Source organism: Eulemur rufifrons, chromosome 24 (assembly GCF_041146395.1).
Source record: "Eulemur rufifrons isolate Redbay chromosome 24, OSU_ERuf_1, whole genome shotgun sequence".
NCBI lineage: Eukaryota > Metazoa > Chordata > Mammalia > Primates > Lemuridae > Eulemur > Eulemur rufifrons.
In genome coordinates, this window is record NC_091006.1 from 13,904,329 (window position 1) to 13,919,883 (window position 15,555).

General features: G+C 52.4%; 2 protein-coding genes across 2 annotated transcripts in view; one reads left to right on the forward strand and one right to left on the reverse strand.

Annotated features, from left to right (window-relative positions):
- The first annotated feature begins 2,209 nt into the window (after window positions 1-2,209).
- Window positions 2,210-11,861, forward strand: C24H19orf81 (chromosome 24 C19orf81 homolog). The gene is made up of 5 exons (XM_069457421.1): window positions 2,210-2,276; window positions 9,262-9,334; window positions 9,437-9,557; window positions 10,804-10,943; window positions 11,501-11,861. Exons 1-5 carry the CDS (start codon window positions 2,210-2,212, stop codon window positions 11,694-11,696), a joined length of 597 nt encoding a protein of 198 aa, XP_069313522.1. The 3' UTR covers window positions 11,697-11,861.
- Window positions 11,810-15,555, reverse strand: part of SHANK1 (SH3 and multiple ankyrin repeat domains 1) — a 49,378-nt gene continuing 45,632 nt past the window's right edge. Inside the window, exon 24 of the mRNA XM_069457419.1 lies at window positions 11,810-15,211. Within this exon, the coding sequence (XP_069313520.1) occupies window positions 14,494-15,211 (718 nt within the window). The 3' untranslated portion in view covers window positions 11,810-14,493. The remainder of the gene's footprint in view (window positions 15,212-15,555) is intronic.

The following is a 15,555-nucleotide window of genomic DNA, read 5'->3' on the forward strand; positions in this document are numbered from 1 at the left end:
CACAAAATTAGGATATGGGAGAAATTTCTCAAATCCATCTCCCTGAGAATTTTGGGGCCAAGGTTTTTGTTTGTTTGTTTGTTTGTTTTGAGACAGAGTCTCACTCTGTCATCCAGGCTAGAGTGCCGTGGCATCAGCCTAGCTCACAGCAACCTCAAACTCCTGGGCTCAAGCGATCCTTCTGCCTCAGCCTCCCAAGTAGCTGGGACTACAGGCATGTGCCACCATGCCCGGCTAATTTTTTCTATATATATTTTTGGTTGGCCAGATGATTTCTTTCTATTTTTAGTAGAGACGGGGTCTCGCTCTTGCTCAGGCTGGTCTTGAACTCCTGACCTTGAGCGATCCACCCTCTTCGGCCTCCCAGAGTGCTAGGATTACAGGCGTGAGCCACCGCGCCCGGCCTGGCGCCAAGGTTTTTAAAGATAGTTTAGCAAAGGGCTAGGGAATTGGGTCTGCTGATTGGCTGGGGATGAACTCATAGGATTGGGAAGCAGAGATTGTCTTCTTGCGCTGAGTCAGTTACCAGGTAGAGGGTGGCAAGACCAGTTGAGTCAGTCCCTTGGTATGGGCCACTGCTCTGGGTGGGCCAGCCGATCCACTGGAACGCAGGGTCTGGAAGACATTTCAAAGACCAGCCTTAGGTTTCGCAAGGGTGATGTTATCTATGAGAGCAGTGAAGGAAGCTAAGAATCTTCATGACCATTAGCTATGTGATTCCTGAGTCGTGAGCACTTATAGGAAAGCAAGCTAGGGAACAATGGATGGTTTTACACATATATTTCCTAAACTATGCCCAAACCTTTGCAGGATTCAGGCCCCTACCATGGCCTTTTATTAATTTTAGAAAGGGTGGTTTCAGATCCAGCTGTCCCAGTCATCACCAGGAATCTGTCTGTGTCTTTAGGCTCTGCTTCCCTCACGTTGTCTTTGCTCTCAGGCAAGTTCTCTCCCTGCCTGGTGACATGGTGGCCCCTGGCAGCTCCAACCTCGGCTCTGGCCAGCCTGGCAACCTTGGTGAAAAGAGAGAGATCATCTTTTCTAACAGGTCCAGGAAAAGTCCAAGGGTTGACTCTGTAGTCTAGATTGATTCTTAAGCTTGGCCTGAACAAATCACTGAGGTAATCAAGGCACTGCTACCTAGAGAGCAGGGAACTGATGCTTAGCAAGCGGAAACAATACCTAGTCAAGGCAGAGGCCACCTGGCTGTGGAGAGATACAAGTAATACAGACAGAGACTGGGAGGACAGATGAAATAACTAAGGAAAGGTCCAGATTTCTCTCCCACAATTCCCGCTGAGAGCTCTGCAGACAAAGAGAAAAGGATGCCTAACAGACACCTTTGTGGCTAGACCCCTCTGCTCTAGTATGTGAGGCCCAGGAGCCCCCAGACCCAGAAGTCCAGGCCTCCAGCCCCTCCTTCCTCAGACCCAGGAGTCCAGACCCCAGCCCCTCCCCCTTCCTCCAGGGGTGCCATGGCAACCAGGCCCCCTGCCCACTTTCCCCTCCCCCATAGAGAATCTAGTTTCTGTTTGAATCTAGCCTGTGTCTAACCAGTTACTGGGTGAGGCAGGGATGAGCAGAGGGCAAGGGGGAACAGAAAGGGGATGACTGAGGGGAGGGGGCCCAGGAGAGTGGCAGAGGCAGCTATGAGAGGAGAGAGGTGGAGCAAGGAGACTGGGTAGAGATGGGGAAAGAGGTGGGGAGACAGAGAGAGGGGTGATATGGTTAGAGAGATGCCGAAAACTATGAAGAGAGGGAGGGACGGGGGCCTGGGGAGAAGCTGGGGAAACTGATGGAAGAGATCTCAGAGATGGGGAGAGGGAGGAGAGAAGCGGGGAGCAAGAGGGCAGACAAATCAAGCAAAAGAGGGGAGGAGAGACGGGGAGAGAGGGAGAAAGGGAGGGGGGCAGAGCGATGGGGGGAGAATGAGGGAGAGAGGTACGGGAAAGGGGGCTCCAGGAGACTAAGAGAGATAGGGGACAAAACAGGGAAATGGGAGGGAAGGAATCGGGGCATACAGGGAATCCCTGAGGTTAGGGGAACCCGGATCCCCCTGTGGTCTCAGCCTTCCAGCTCTGTATTTTCTTCCCGGGGCTTCAAAGAGGAGCAGAAGGAGGGATTGCTGAGGAGAAAGAGCTGGGGTGGGTGGTCCCATCGCAACCCTTCTTCCCACCCTCCTGAGACATCCCCCACCCACCTTCCCAGGATGCAGCCAGAGGGGGAGCCCCTGCGCTCCCACACCGTGGGCAACCCCAGCATGCACAGGGAGGCAGGTACTGGGGTCTGGGGAGGGAGAGGGCGGAGTCCCTTCATCCAGGCATTGTGTGGTGGCCCCGGCTCGCAGTGTGGCCTTACGCCAGTCACTGGCATTGTAAAGTGAGAGCCACCCCAGACTCATGGTCACCAGATTAGGGGACACTGGTCCTTTGGACCTCAAACTACATTTCCCATGAGCCACTCAAGTTCCTTGGCCAATACTTTGGATCCAGCACCACATTTCCCATGAACCTCTGGGGCCTTACCAACTCCACTGAGGCCATTATTCCCCTACACTAGACACCCTCATTCTCCTTGTCCCCACATTAAGCTCTCCTCCTTCCTGGTTTTCATTTTCAAATGGCTCCGCTGCCAACCCAGTCACTAGGCCAAGCCTCAGGTGCCATCCCTCCCCGCCCCCCATTCCCTCTCACAGCCCATTGGTCCCCATCTTCCTGCCTTCTCTCTCTGCTCTGTCCCTTCCTCTCTGTCCCCACAGCCCTGGCTCAGATCTTGTGCTCTTCCATGTAGACCCTCTCCTCACCTCGTCCCTGGTCCCCACTTTCCCCCACATGGCTCCAGGGGTCTTTCTGACTTCCAGCACTCCTCCTGGCTGTCCCTTGCTCATAACCCTCCCTGGCTTCCCATCATCCCCAAGAGAGAGTCCCAGCCCCTCAGCCTGGCTTTTGAGGCCCTGTGTGGTCTGACCTCTGCTGACAACTTCGGGCTTCTGTGCCAGCACTGCCTCCTGGCACTCTGGCTTTAGCACAGTTCGTTCCTTCATTCGCTCGCTCAACATTTATGGAGCAGAAGTATCTCCGTAAGGATGCATGTGGCTGCAGGTAATAGAAAACCGAGCTTAGTGTAGTGCAAAAGAGTAGGAATGTCATTACCTCACCCTAAAAAACCCAGAACTGTGTGTGGGGAGGTTGGGTTTAGTTGAGTCAGCAGCCCAATGATGTAATTGAGGACCCAATTTCTTACAGTCAGCTTTTGGGTGTGGGATATGTCACCTTTGTACACCAACTTGCTAACCTCTTGGTCACAGGATGGCTGCCACAGTTCCAGGCATCGCCTCCAGAGGTTTTCACTGTTAGAGCCCCCAAGCGACCTCTCCTCACATCTCACTGCCAGCACTCGGTTACCTGCTCATGTTCGCCTCAATGCCCTGGCAAGAAGAATGGGACTATCATGATTATTTTAGTCTGGGGTCCTCAACTCTGGTTACACTTCAGGTGAAAGGGTTTTAAAAAACAAAAGAAAGAAACCAACGTACACCTAACTCCACCTCATACTCAATTAACGAGGATCTCTGGGATTGGGGCTCTAGCATCTGTATTTTTTTTTAAGAGACAGGGTCTCGCTCTGTCACTTAGGTTGGAGTGCAGTGTCACGATCATAGCCAACTGCAGCCTCAAACTCCTGGGCTTAAGTGATCCTCCTGCCTCGGTCTCTTGAGTAGCTAGAACTGCAGGCACACACCACCACACCTGGCTAATTAAATTTTTTTTTTTTTTTTTTTTTGTAGAGATGGGGTCTCGCTATGTTGCCAGGCTGGACTCAAACTCCTGGGCTCAAACGATCCTCCCACCTCAGCCTCCCACAGTGCTGGGATTACAGGTGTGAGCCACTGTGCCCAAGCCTCTATTTTTTTGAATGTTTGCCAGGTGATTCTGCTGAACAGCAAGTGTTGGGAGGCATTGGTTTAAACTGGACAGACATCCCTGAGGAAATTGGGGATGGGTGAAGAATGGACCCTCTTCAAATAGAGGAAGAAGGTTGGGACTGGCTGTGGGGGTCTCCTCTCTGGATGTATGCTCTAAGTGCCTACTCCGTGCCAGGTGCTATGCTAGGCATAGCAAATGCCCTGGTGGCAAAACGGACCTTGTTTCTCTGCCCTTGGGTCTCTCTTTTAATGCCTTTGGAGGCATCTTTCTTTTGGAGACCCCACCCCACACCATCTCTAACCTAGATTGATAAATGTAACTCATGTATAGCTCCAGAAAAGTTGAGTGGAATTGAGTCACCCAGTTGGCTGGGTTTGTAGATTCACATTTGTTCATTTCAATTTTGCTGTTTTCTTTGTAGCATTTTGGAACCAATAACATTATTGGTTTATCAGTTTGCAGACTTCATCATGGACCATTAGAAAGCCCTGTGGGTCCCAAGCATTTTGCCTGTAGTGCCTAATGGAAGAAATGGCCCAGGCTGTTCTCATGCAGGGAGGGAAGACATGGAACATACCACCTCACAAATAATTAATAACCTATAATTGCAATAAGTGCTCCTTAGTCTTGGGGCTGGAGAGAATTCTGGGAAGTTCCTGCAGATGACCCTGTTCTCTTTTGGTTAAAGACATTGGTCCATGCTGGTCCCTCCTCATGAAACATCCTTCTCCATGTCACCTCTTAATTTGGCAAATTCCTTCTTATCCCGTAGGTCTCACTAGGCACCTCGTCCAGGGAGCCTTCCTTGATTGCCCTTACACTGGACTTCCCCTCCACTTCATGACACCTCTATTGAAGCCCCTTTCAACAACTCCCTTCCCCACCAGACTGGGCATTTTTGGAGAGAAGAGGTGGGTCTCATTCATCTTTTGGTCCCCACCATACACAAGGGGGCTCTGAGATGACTGCTAAAAGTTTGAAATTATTGCATTTACCAGTTATTCAGTAAGTACTTATTTTAAAATTTGTACTTTTATTAATTCAGTTACACATATACATTTAAACAAATATATTAAAATTACTGTTGTCATCTAGAAATATTTCTTATTTCTAACGTCATATTTCATGAGAAACATTTGTATTCACATTTTTTTTCACATGCATCTTTAATTTCACTACAGTCACTTTTTGAGTCATTTAACACTTTTCCAGGGCACGTAATTTTTATTTCTAAGTTATTTGTGATGGAAATTTAAAGGATTTTTTTAAAACAGAAAATTTCAAACATGCACAAAAATAGAGAAAATGGTATACTGGGCTGAGTGCTGTAGCTCACGCCTGTAATCTTAGCACTTTGAGAGGCTGAGGTGGGAGGATCACTTGAGGCCAAGAGTTTGAGACCAGCTGAATAAGAGCAAGACCCCGTCTCTACAAAAAATAGAAAAATTAGCCGGGCGTGGTGGCACAGGCCTGTAGTCCCGGCTACTCTGGAGGCTGAGGCAGGAGGGTTGTTTGGGCCCAGGAGTTTGAGGTTGCAGTGAGCTATGATGATGCCACTACACTCTAGCCTGGGTGACAGAGTGAGACCCTGTCTCCAAAAAAAAAAGGAAAGAAAATGGTATAATGAACAATGAACCCACATGTCCCAATACTACCTTCAATAACTGTCATTATTTTGCTAACTTTGTTTCATCTAGGCATCCCAACACACAATTTTCGGGGGGACATTCTACAGGATGAATTTGTTTTAAACAAAATCACAGACAATTTTATTTCACTCACAAACACTTCAGCATGTGTCTGTAATTGCTAAGGATTTTTAAAAATACATACCAACCACGCATAATTACACCTAAGAAATTATTCTTGAATATCATCTCCTACCTAGTATATATTTAAATTTCTTCAATTATCTCAAAAATTTATTTATTTATTTATTTTACAGTTAGTTGGTTTGAATTAGGACCCAACCAAGATACACACATTGCGTTTGATATTAAAGTTATATCCCTTCAGGCTTTATTCAGTAAATATTTACTATGGACCAATGATATAACTGGCACTCGGCTAGATGCCAGGGGCACAAAGACAAGCCCCTGCCCTCGTGTTGCTCACAATACGTAGGGGAGAAACATTGTAATTAAGGAATCATTGAAATAAAGGTAAAATTGCAACCACGATGAGAGCAAATACATCATGCTCTGGGGAACTCTTCCGTGGACACTCAGAGAGACTTGATTAGTCAAGTGAGGGGAAGAGAGTTCCACAGAGTCACAGCACATACCAAGGTCCTGCGGCAGGAGGGATCACAGGGAGCTCAAGTCACAGAAGAGCAGTGTTTCTGGAAGGCAGCAAGGGAGGAGGAGGATGGTGCCTGATCAGGCTTAAGACATTAGCAGGGTCTGATCATGTGTGGTCTTATAGGCCACAGGGAGGACTTTGGATTTTACTTATCCCAAGGACAATGAGAAGTCCTGGGAGAGTTTTTGTGGAAAGGGGCCATACAATCATAACTACATTTCAAAATGCTGGCCGGGCGCAGTGGCCTCACACCTGTAATCCTAGCACTCTGGGAGGCTGAGGCGGGCGGATCGTTTGAGCTCAGGAGTTCGAGACCAGACTGAGCAAGAGCGAGACCCCGTCTCTACTAAAAAATAGAAAGAAATTATCTGGAAAGCTAAACATGTATATAGAAAAAAATTAATAATAATAAAATAAATAATAAAAATAAATAAATAAACAAAATGCTATCCCAGTGGGGTGACTGGAGAGGGAAAGGAGTAGGGGGCTGTGGTCTAGACAAGAGTGGGTTGGAGGAAGCAACCTGGGGAGACTGAGAACCCTCCAATCCAGTCCCTCACATTTTTATTCTGATTCTGTCACTTTGGGCTGTGTGACCACAGGCAAGTCACTCACCCTTTCTGTGCTTCCACCTCATGATTTGTTAAACAACACTACCTCAGACGGTTGTCTCGAGGATGCAATGGAAAGTATTTTTTAAAAATGCTTGGCACTGGCCGGTCGCGGTGGCTCACGCCTGTAATCCTAGCACTCTGGGAGGCCAAGGCGGGTGGATCGCTCGAGGTCAGGAGTTCGAGACCAGCCTGAGCAAGAGTGAGACCCCGTCTCTACTAAAAATAGAAAGAAATTATATGGACAACTAAAATATATATATACAAAAAATTAGCCGGGCATGGTGGCGCATGCCTGTAGTCCCAGCTACTCGGGAGGCTGAGGCAGGAGGATCGCTTGAGCCCAGGAGTTTGAGGTTGCTGTGAGCTAGGCTGAAGCCACGGCACTCACTCTAGCCCGGGCAACAAAGTAAGACTCTGTCTCAAAAAAAAAAAAAAAAAAAAAAAAATGCTTGGCACTTAAAAGGGACTGTGAGCACTTAGTTGTTGCTATTATTGTTAAGTGGGCAGATTCGAGAAGGAGATGACTATGTTTGAGGGCCGGAGGGAGGCCGGTATGGCTGGAAGAAAATGATTTGGGGTCAGCAGGGTGAGCACATGCAGGGTAGGTGCTTCTCAAAGGGGAGCCTGCTGAAATGCAGATTCCAATCCAGTAGGTCTGGGTGGGTCCTGAAGTGCTGAGTTTCCAGCAAGGGACTGCTCCCAGACCACGTTCCCACCACTGAGGACGTCATCCTGGGGGAAAGGGGAAGCCTCTGGTGGCTTGTAAGCATGGGGTGCTGGGGTGAAAATCTCACCTCTGCTGCCCTGGGGAGACAGGTAGAAGGTGGGGGAGCAGGGAACAGAGAGATGTACTAATGGGCTAAGCCGTGTCAAAGTCAAAGGCCACCAGGCGCATACTGTGGCAGCGGTGTGCTAGAGACATCTATACTGGTTCATAGGGGCTGAATGTTGAGTTTTGTGAGCTCGTTGTTAATACTGTTGGGAGCATGAAATTGGCCATAGTGGGAGGGTGGACACCACGGCACTTGGCAAACGTTGTGTGATCGTGAAAGCGAGAGATTGCGCGAGAGCAAGGGAGCCTGTTGTTAACATATCCCAGCACACCACTCCCTGTAGTTGAGTTTATTGACTCGTAATGAGGGAGGTTGCACATACATACGGTGTCTCAGCAAGGGGGTGTTAGCAAGGACTTATTGCAGGGGCTGGGCCGTGTTGGGTGATTTTGTCTTATCCAGAGGCAGGAGGAGTAGATCGAGCTAGGGCTGTGGTTAGTGAAGAAGCAGCCGTCAGCTCCGCACCAGGAGGGGGTTTGGGGTTTTGGTCCTTTTGGGAGTTTGGTCAATGTCTGTTGTTTCGTTGTGTGACACATGATTCGGGAGTGGTCTTGTTTTTGTCTTGGTCCATCACAGTCACAGAGCGGCCTTGCCTGATGTTCGTGTTCTGGGAAACTATGTTTAGCATGAAAGCTGCCAGGAGCTGAGTTCCCTTCTTTTAGCTGCTGTAACAAAGAGACCCCAAAACACAACAGCACAAAGAAGACAAGTTTATTTGTCTCTTGTGTAGCGGGAGGCAAGTGGTCTGGGTTGGTGGGACACCTTGGCTCCACGAGATGATTTAGGGACCCAGGTTCCTCCCGTGTGGTTGCTCACCATATCCTGGCACAGTGGAAGCTGGCTTATTGCTACATCCACATTCTAGTCCAAGGTTAAGGGCAAAAACTCCAAGATAAGCAATTTTCTTTTAAGCAAATAGCTCCAAAGTCGCACATCTCACTCCTGCTAACATTGTATTGGAGAGAGCTTGGGCATGAGGTCACACCTAGCTGCAAGGGAGGCTGGAAATGTTGTCGCTAGCTGGGTGGCCATGTGCTGGGTAAAACTGTCAGCTCATAGGGGAAGGGAAAATGGAGTACGTGGGAAAACTAACAGTCGGCCTTAAGGGAAAGATCAGTTAGGTGGGAATGTCAAGAAAGGGCCAGGTTTGAGAACTGTTATGGACCAAGTTCCAATCAGGAGGCTTGTTCTGAAAGTGTTGGAACGACTGCCGACTGGATTTAAATGCTGTTCCTAGAGGGAAGTGACACTGCTGCAGTGCAGAAACAAGGCTGGGGTGACTGGAAGAGGAAGGGAAAGGAGCAAGTCCCTTCTCATTCCCTCTACCTGTCAGGCTCCCTCTGGCACCCACTCTGGGCAGAGCCTGATGGGAACCCAGCTGTCAAAGCAGAAAGGTGGTTACAGACCCAGCCCAGGCACCACAGAGCCAGTGCAGAAGGGTGGAGTTTGGAGCTGAGGGATAATAGCTCAATGACTGGCATGTGGGCTATTCTGGGGTGGCACGGACAGCGTTTGGTGATGCCCATTTAAGCAAAAGCATGGCTGAGGAGGACTTGGGGCGGCTGACACTGAGTTCTCTGTCCTCAGGAGCCCTCCTTGTGGACCTGGAGACCTCCGAGGATATACAGATTCGGAGCCTGGGCAGGCCTGCCAAATCCTCGTGAGTGGCCCCTGGCACCATGACCTCTGACCTCAGCTCCCCCAAATGTGATGGCAGCGACCCCTGACCTCAGAAGTCCCTGCCTACTCACTCTCTCCCCAGGAAGCAGTACCTGCGGCAGGTCATTGCAGAGTACGAGGCACTGGACCGAGAGCTCCCGTGCATCCGGAAGTTCCCCACACCACCTGCTGCCCAGCCCCTCTGCCTCTGCATGGAGACCTCCGTGAGTGTCCCCTGCCCCTGTGGGCCCAGGCTCTTGGTTTCTGCACAGTTTGGGGGGAGGGTGGTGGAAAAGGCACAGGCTCAGAGCTGAGGTTTAAATCCAGGCTTTGTGGTTTACCAGCTGTGTGGGCTTGGCACCAGGGCAGATTGCTGGAAATTGATCATGAGTTTGTCGGAGGATCAGTTGTTAAATTTATCACTGCTCATCTCGGGGGGAGACCGAGGGGCAGAAACAGGGCAGACTGAGGACAAAAGGAGTCCTACTAACCTATCTACTATGCAGTTCTATAAAGTTTACAAATAGAACCAAAAAAAAAAAAAAAACTCATAAGAAAAAGCCCATGTTTTTGACAGAGTCAGTAAATTGGTCATTCAGTGCATGAATCCCTTAAGAATTCCTGCCCTCAGTCTGAAGAGATATATCAGGGTCCGAAGCACTTGATAATTAAATGAGAAGAGCTGATGTTAATGGGTGTTGATGACAGACACGGGCCTTCCAGGATCCCTCTCAGTTGATTTGAGTGACTTCCCCCCAACCAAGGAATCGATGTCCTCATTTTAGGGACCAGTCCCCACCCAACACTCCTCTTCTTTGTAGCTTTGAGCAAGTGTGCGCCCCCCACTCAAGGTGAGCCTTTCTGGAGGTGACTGATGTCATGATGTCATTTTAGTTCCACAGTAATTTTATATACTATGACAACTGTGTATCACCTTCTTGTGCTGAAAATGTGGTTAGTGATCACTATTCATTTCTGAATGTTAAACAGATTGACAAGACGTCAAATCCCCTGTGATCCTTATCTTGTGACAAGTGAACACTCTTTAAAATGCTAACATCAATATAAAAGGAAAAGTGTACAACTTAAATCCTGGCAGAAAGCTTCAAGAGCTTTCGGCACCATTTATTGCAGGTGGCTGGGAAAGTTTTTGGTAGATTGGTAAAATTGGCCAAATTGGTGAATCATTTGGCCAACTGTTGATTGACTTTTGGCAAAATGGCTTGGTGAAAATTGATTTGTTTGGAGAATGACCTGGAATGACACTAGATGCTTTTCCACCTGAGAGATACCTGTCGTCCTCCTCTCACAAGAGCGACAGAACCCTGGGATCAAGTGCGATCCCTGCCCCTCGAATGCCACGTGGGACTCTGGCAGGTTCGGCAGGTGGGGTCTAAGGTAGTGGCTTCCGAAACCGGACTGAACGAGGGAGGGCCTCATGGGCTGAGGTTGTCTCTCCAACACCCCCAGCCCGAGGAGGATTTTACCCACCTGGAGGTGCTGGAGGCTCTGGAGGCCGAGTTACCCGGGGCCATGGAGAGCGGGCTCGTGAGCAGCATCCGCTTTGAGAACATGAACGTCATCTGTGGGACAGCGGGCCGCCGGGACCGGTGAGCCCGCGGCGAGGGCGGGCCCTGGGGCGATGGGGAGGGGCTGGGCGGCGGTGGGCGCGGCGAGGGGCGGGGCCGGGTGAGATCAGAGGGAGGGCGGGATCTAGGGTGAGTGGGGGACCGGACTTTGAGTGGCCCAGGGAGTGACGGGGCTAGGCAAGACCGAGGTGTAGGGTTTTGAGCTTGGAAAGGCAGCTCTGAGCGGGCAGAGTGGCCTGCGCACATAGTAGGGGCAGGGGTGCCTAGGTAGGAGCGAGGCCTGGAGTTGCCAGGTGAGGCTCGGGCCCTGGAGCGGCGGTTTGAGATGGAGCCTCGACAGACAGCGACTGGGGGCAGAACCAGGCTGAGACGGAGGACGGAGCTTAGAATGACCCAGGCGAGGGCCGGGTTCGGGTTAATCTCGGCGAGAGGGTAGGGCTGGAGAGGAGTTTAGGGACGGAGTGACTGGCTGTTGGACCGAGGTAAAGCACGGGGACTAGCCAGGGACGCATCGCCAATCAAAGGCTGGCGGAGACCATCAGGGCGTCCCTTTCCGTCTGTGCCCCCACCCCCCGCAGGTGGCTCATCATGGTCACGGACTTCCAGACTCGCTCGCGCCTGCTGCGCTCGGGCCTCAGTCCCCGCGGACTCGCGCACCAGCTCGTGCGCCACGACGAACTGCTGCTGGGCGATTACCGCCTGCACCTGCGCCGCTCCTTGGTCCGGCGGCGCATGCTCGAGGCCCTGGGGGCGGAGCCCGCCGAGCAGGACTGACGCTGGGGGCGGGCCCCGGCTGCGCTTGCGCACCACCCCGCAGGCTCGGGCGGCACTCCCAGAGCCCTGGAGAAAAGGGGGCGTTGCCTCCCCAGGAAGGAGGCAGGGCCGGCTCGAGGGGGTGGATACTGTGAGTTTAATTATAAAGAATGACCTGGTACAAAAGCCATTTCTCTCTGCAAAATCTTGGTGGGGAGTCAGGGGGAGGGAGGTGATGGGGGGTAGGAATGAACCCCCATGTTATGATCCTGCCTCCCTAATCTTCCTCCAGTCCCTGCAAGTGGACGCCTGGGTCCCAATTCCTTGAAGGATGAACCGAGGCCCGCGAAAGGGAAGACCTGGGCACTGGGCTTTCAACACGTGCCGAGCCCTGTCTCAAGGAGAACCAGACGTCCTCATCCGCCCCCCTCCTCTTCCCCCTCCCACCCCCCTTGGAAGACAATTCTCGGGCTTTTATTTCAGGTTTTTTTCTGGATTTTTCTTTTTTTGTGTGTGAGTTCTAGGGAGTTTGGGTTTTTTTTTTTTGTTTTTTGTATTTTCTTCTTTTGTTATTGTTTCTCTTTTTGCTTTGTCTCTCCTCTCCACCCCGTGCTGCCCCCCCATCCAGTCCCTCCCCAATCCCCACCCCACCTCTCCTCCCCCCCACCCCCTACACCCTCCCCAACCCCGCGGCACCCATCCAGAATGAACAAGCCCTTGATAGACGGGCACCGCGCAGGCCCCCTGCGGACTGGGGGCATCCGACAAGGGGGAGGGGGCGGGTAGGGGTCCAGCGCGACCTCTGCCCTTTTCCTCACTGCCCCCCCCTCCCACGAGGTTCCCCGCAGATCCCTGACATGGTGAGGGGAGGGGGCTGCAAGCCCCCTCCCCTCATGGACGGAGCGCCCCCCCCTCGGGGGTAGGGGCAGCAGAGGGGGAATGGGCTTGGGGGAAGGAGGGGGAGCTCCCTTCTTTGGCAGCTGAACATGGGGGGACCTGAGGGCGATGCCCTTCCCCCTTTGCCCACAGCAGGGGAGGGGGCTTTCTAGGGGGAGGGGTGGTTTAAAATTCCCAAGCCCCAGGAAGAAGGGGAGAGGGGAAGCGTGCAGGAAGGAACAGCCATGCTGGAGGGAGAGAGGGTTTCTTAGAGAGAAGGAAAGGTTAGGAGAGGGGGATCTTCGTGCAAAGGGGATGGACAGATGGCCCAGGGAGGACAAGGAAGAGTGACAGGAAGGAGGACGTGAGGGCTGGAGGCAGGGAAAGGAGGAAGTGTGGAAGCATGGTGAGCAGGAATCAGTGTGCATAGGGTCTTCTCTCACCAGGAAGAGAAAAGCGTGAGGAGGTAAGAGAATAAGTCAGAATGGCCGCATGAGCTGCTCCTTGACAGGAACAAAAATAAGGGTGTCAGGAAAAGAAACGATAGTTACAGCCCAAGAGCGTGTGGAAGGGGACAAGTGTGCAAAAGCAAAGAGGTGGCAGGGTTCTCGTCCAGCTAGGAAAGACAAGAAGGCATGTGCGGCAAAGCCACGGTGTGCAAGGGCGTTGTTAGGGGAGAGCAAAAGGCTTCCAGGGAGCATTGACAGTGCCGGGGAGGGTGTGTGTGCAAAAGCAAGTGTGCAAGAGGGTCCACGAAATCAAGAACGGAGATAGGCAAACATCTGCAAGGGAAGGGGGTGCAAGGGAGTGGGAGCTGGCAGAGAAGGGAGGAATGAGCATTTGTGAGAAAAACACAGTTCCTGGGAGGCAAGTGTGCAAAAGTGTGACAAAAAGTGACAGTGCAAGAGGGGGAGGGAAAGCCTAGGGGCAGGAGTGTCGTGAGAGGGAGAGGTGGATAGAGGAAGAATTTGGGGGCTCAAGATAAGAAGGGAAAGTGCTTCAACTTAAGAAAATGGAGGTAAGAGTGTGTGTGTGGGGGGTGCACAAAATAGCGAGTGTGCGATGGTTGAACAAAGAGACGAGTACTCCAGAGAGTAAATACGGATGCAGAGGCTGTGAGTGGGGAGGGAAAATGTGTCCCAAGTGTGTCTGCAGCAAGGGTTCAGAGTGAGCGGCGGGGGTCTGGAGAGGTTATGGAACGAGGTGTGAACGGGACAGTCCCAGGGGAAAGTGTGTAAGCAAGTGACAGACAGAGCAGGAGGCCTTAAGGGGAGGAAAGAAATGCAGTGTATGCGAGGAGAACAGAGTGTATTTGAGAGCGGAGAGGGCCTTGCAAGCCGGAAGCAAAGGCAGAGTGTGCAAGACAGCGAGAGGGCAAATTTGTGCAAAATTGCAGCCCGGGAAGGGGAGGAATGGGGAGAGAGGCGAGCAGGCGTGCAACAGAGCGTGCAAGAGGCCAGGGGGCAGCTGTGTGTGCTGGGCAGAGGGGAGGTGGGGAGAGCTGAGGGGCCTGGAGAGGGTGGGAAGGGTTGTTAGAGGGGTGGCAGGTGGTGGAATCTGAGGGCACCCCCTTCCCCTGTGGCCTGGGGGATGGTCCCCATCCAATCAGGCTCAGGGCTGACCCTCTATGGCTCTGTCTGTCCCCTCCCCCCAGAATCGGCCCTTCCCTCCTTCTGGATCCCCCTCTGTGATTTCTTCCATTCCCCCCTCTGCTCCCCGCTTCACACACACACACAGTCTTGTGTCAGCTGCCCCCTCCTGTGAGGTGCAAATGTCCAGCCTGGATCAGGTCACCTGGTGACCTCCGGCCTTGGTAGATAAGGGCAGGGCGCAGTTTGAGCAGAGTCCCTGGCCCGGGGAGAGAATGACGGTCCGGGGTCAGAGGTCAAGAGGCCAGCAGGCTCAAGGGTTCTATGGACGGCTGGTCCGTCCAGGCCAGCCATCACCTCTCCAGGAAAAATTTGAGAGCCCGGTCAATGTTCATGCGGTGGCCCACCCTGGTCACACCCAGATCAACATAGTCCTCCTTGGTCAAGGCAGGCAGGTGGGAGCCATCGATCTCGTGGTCCAGGAACTGGGCTCGGTGCTCGGCCAAACCCAGCCACTCAAGCCAATCGGCCACGTCAAACTTGGTCCAGAACCCCAGAGGTTTAGCGCCAAAAGGCTTGTCCGGGGGCAGCGAAAGCAGGCGGGTTGGTGAGAGGGAGCGGGAGGCCCCTGACAAGGCTCCTCCAAGCCCCCCGGATATCCCCGGGTGTGGTGGCACAAAGACAGGGGCAAAGGGGTCAGCTGAGCCCCCTGCCCCTCCGGTGGGGGAGCCGCGGATGTCGAAGAGGCCTGGATAGAGGGGTCCAGAAGGCAGGATGGGCAGGGACGAGGGCCTGGGCGCGGGGCTGACCTTGTGCTCCGAGGTGGGCAGCAGCGAGGGGCTGGGGGCCCGGCGGAGCAGAGGGGGCCGCATCTCGAACTCCACGCCCTGGAGGTGGCGGGTGGACGTGGAGGAGGAGGAGGCTGAGGGTGAGGTGGCCCCTGGGGCCGCAGCGGCTGAAGGGGGGACCCCAGTTCCAGTGGGGAGCGGCGGCAGAGGTGGTTTGGGCCAGTTCTGAAACAGGCTGCTGACGGGTTTGGAGAGGAGTGAGGACTGGGAGTCGTCGGAGAGTCTGGAATGTGACAAGGGGACAGGGGTGGAGGGAAGGGGTTTAGGGGTTGAGGGCAGGGGTGAGAAAGGGGCAGAGGTCAAGATACAGGGAGAGAGGAAGAGAGACATAAGGGTGGGAGTAGAGAGATGGAGAAGAGATGGGAAGAGATGGAAGGAGCAAGGGGGTAAGAAGGACGTCAGGATAGAAATGAAGGGAGAGAAAGATGAGAGGACAGGGAGAGGGCGACAGTCATGAAAGATGAAAGAAAAAGAGACATTAAGTGATAATAATAATAATCGCCACCACTTACTAATGCTCACGTGTGCCAGGCATTGTTCTAAGTGCTTTCCATATCACATCTCAAT

What these genes read in the sequence shown, in the direction of transcription:
- C24H19orf81 (XM_069457421.1), top strand. Translation starts at nt 2,210, where the DNA reads ATGCAGCCAGAGGGGGAGCCCCTGCGCTCCCACACCGTGGGCAACCCC. An exon ending in GCCTCTGCATGGAGACCTCC is followed by an intron (nt 9,558 to 10,803) that starts GTGAGTGTCCCC and finishes CAACACCCCCAG; the next exon opens with CCCGAGGAGGATTTTACCCA. An exon ending in ACAGCGGGCCGCCGGGACCG is followed by an intron (nt 10,944 to 11,500) that starts GTGAGCCCGCGG and finishes CACCCCCCGCAG; the next exon opens with GTGGCTCATCATGGTCACGG.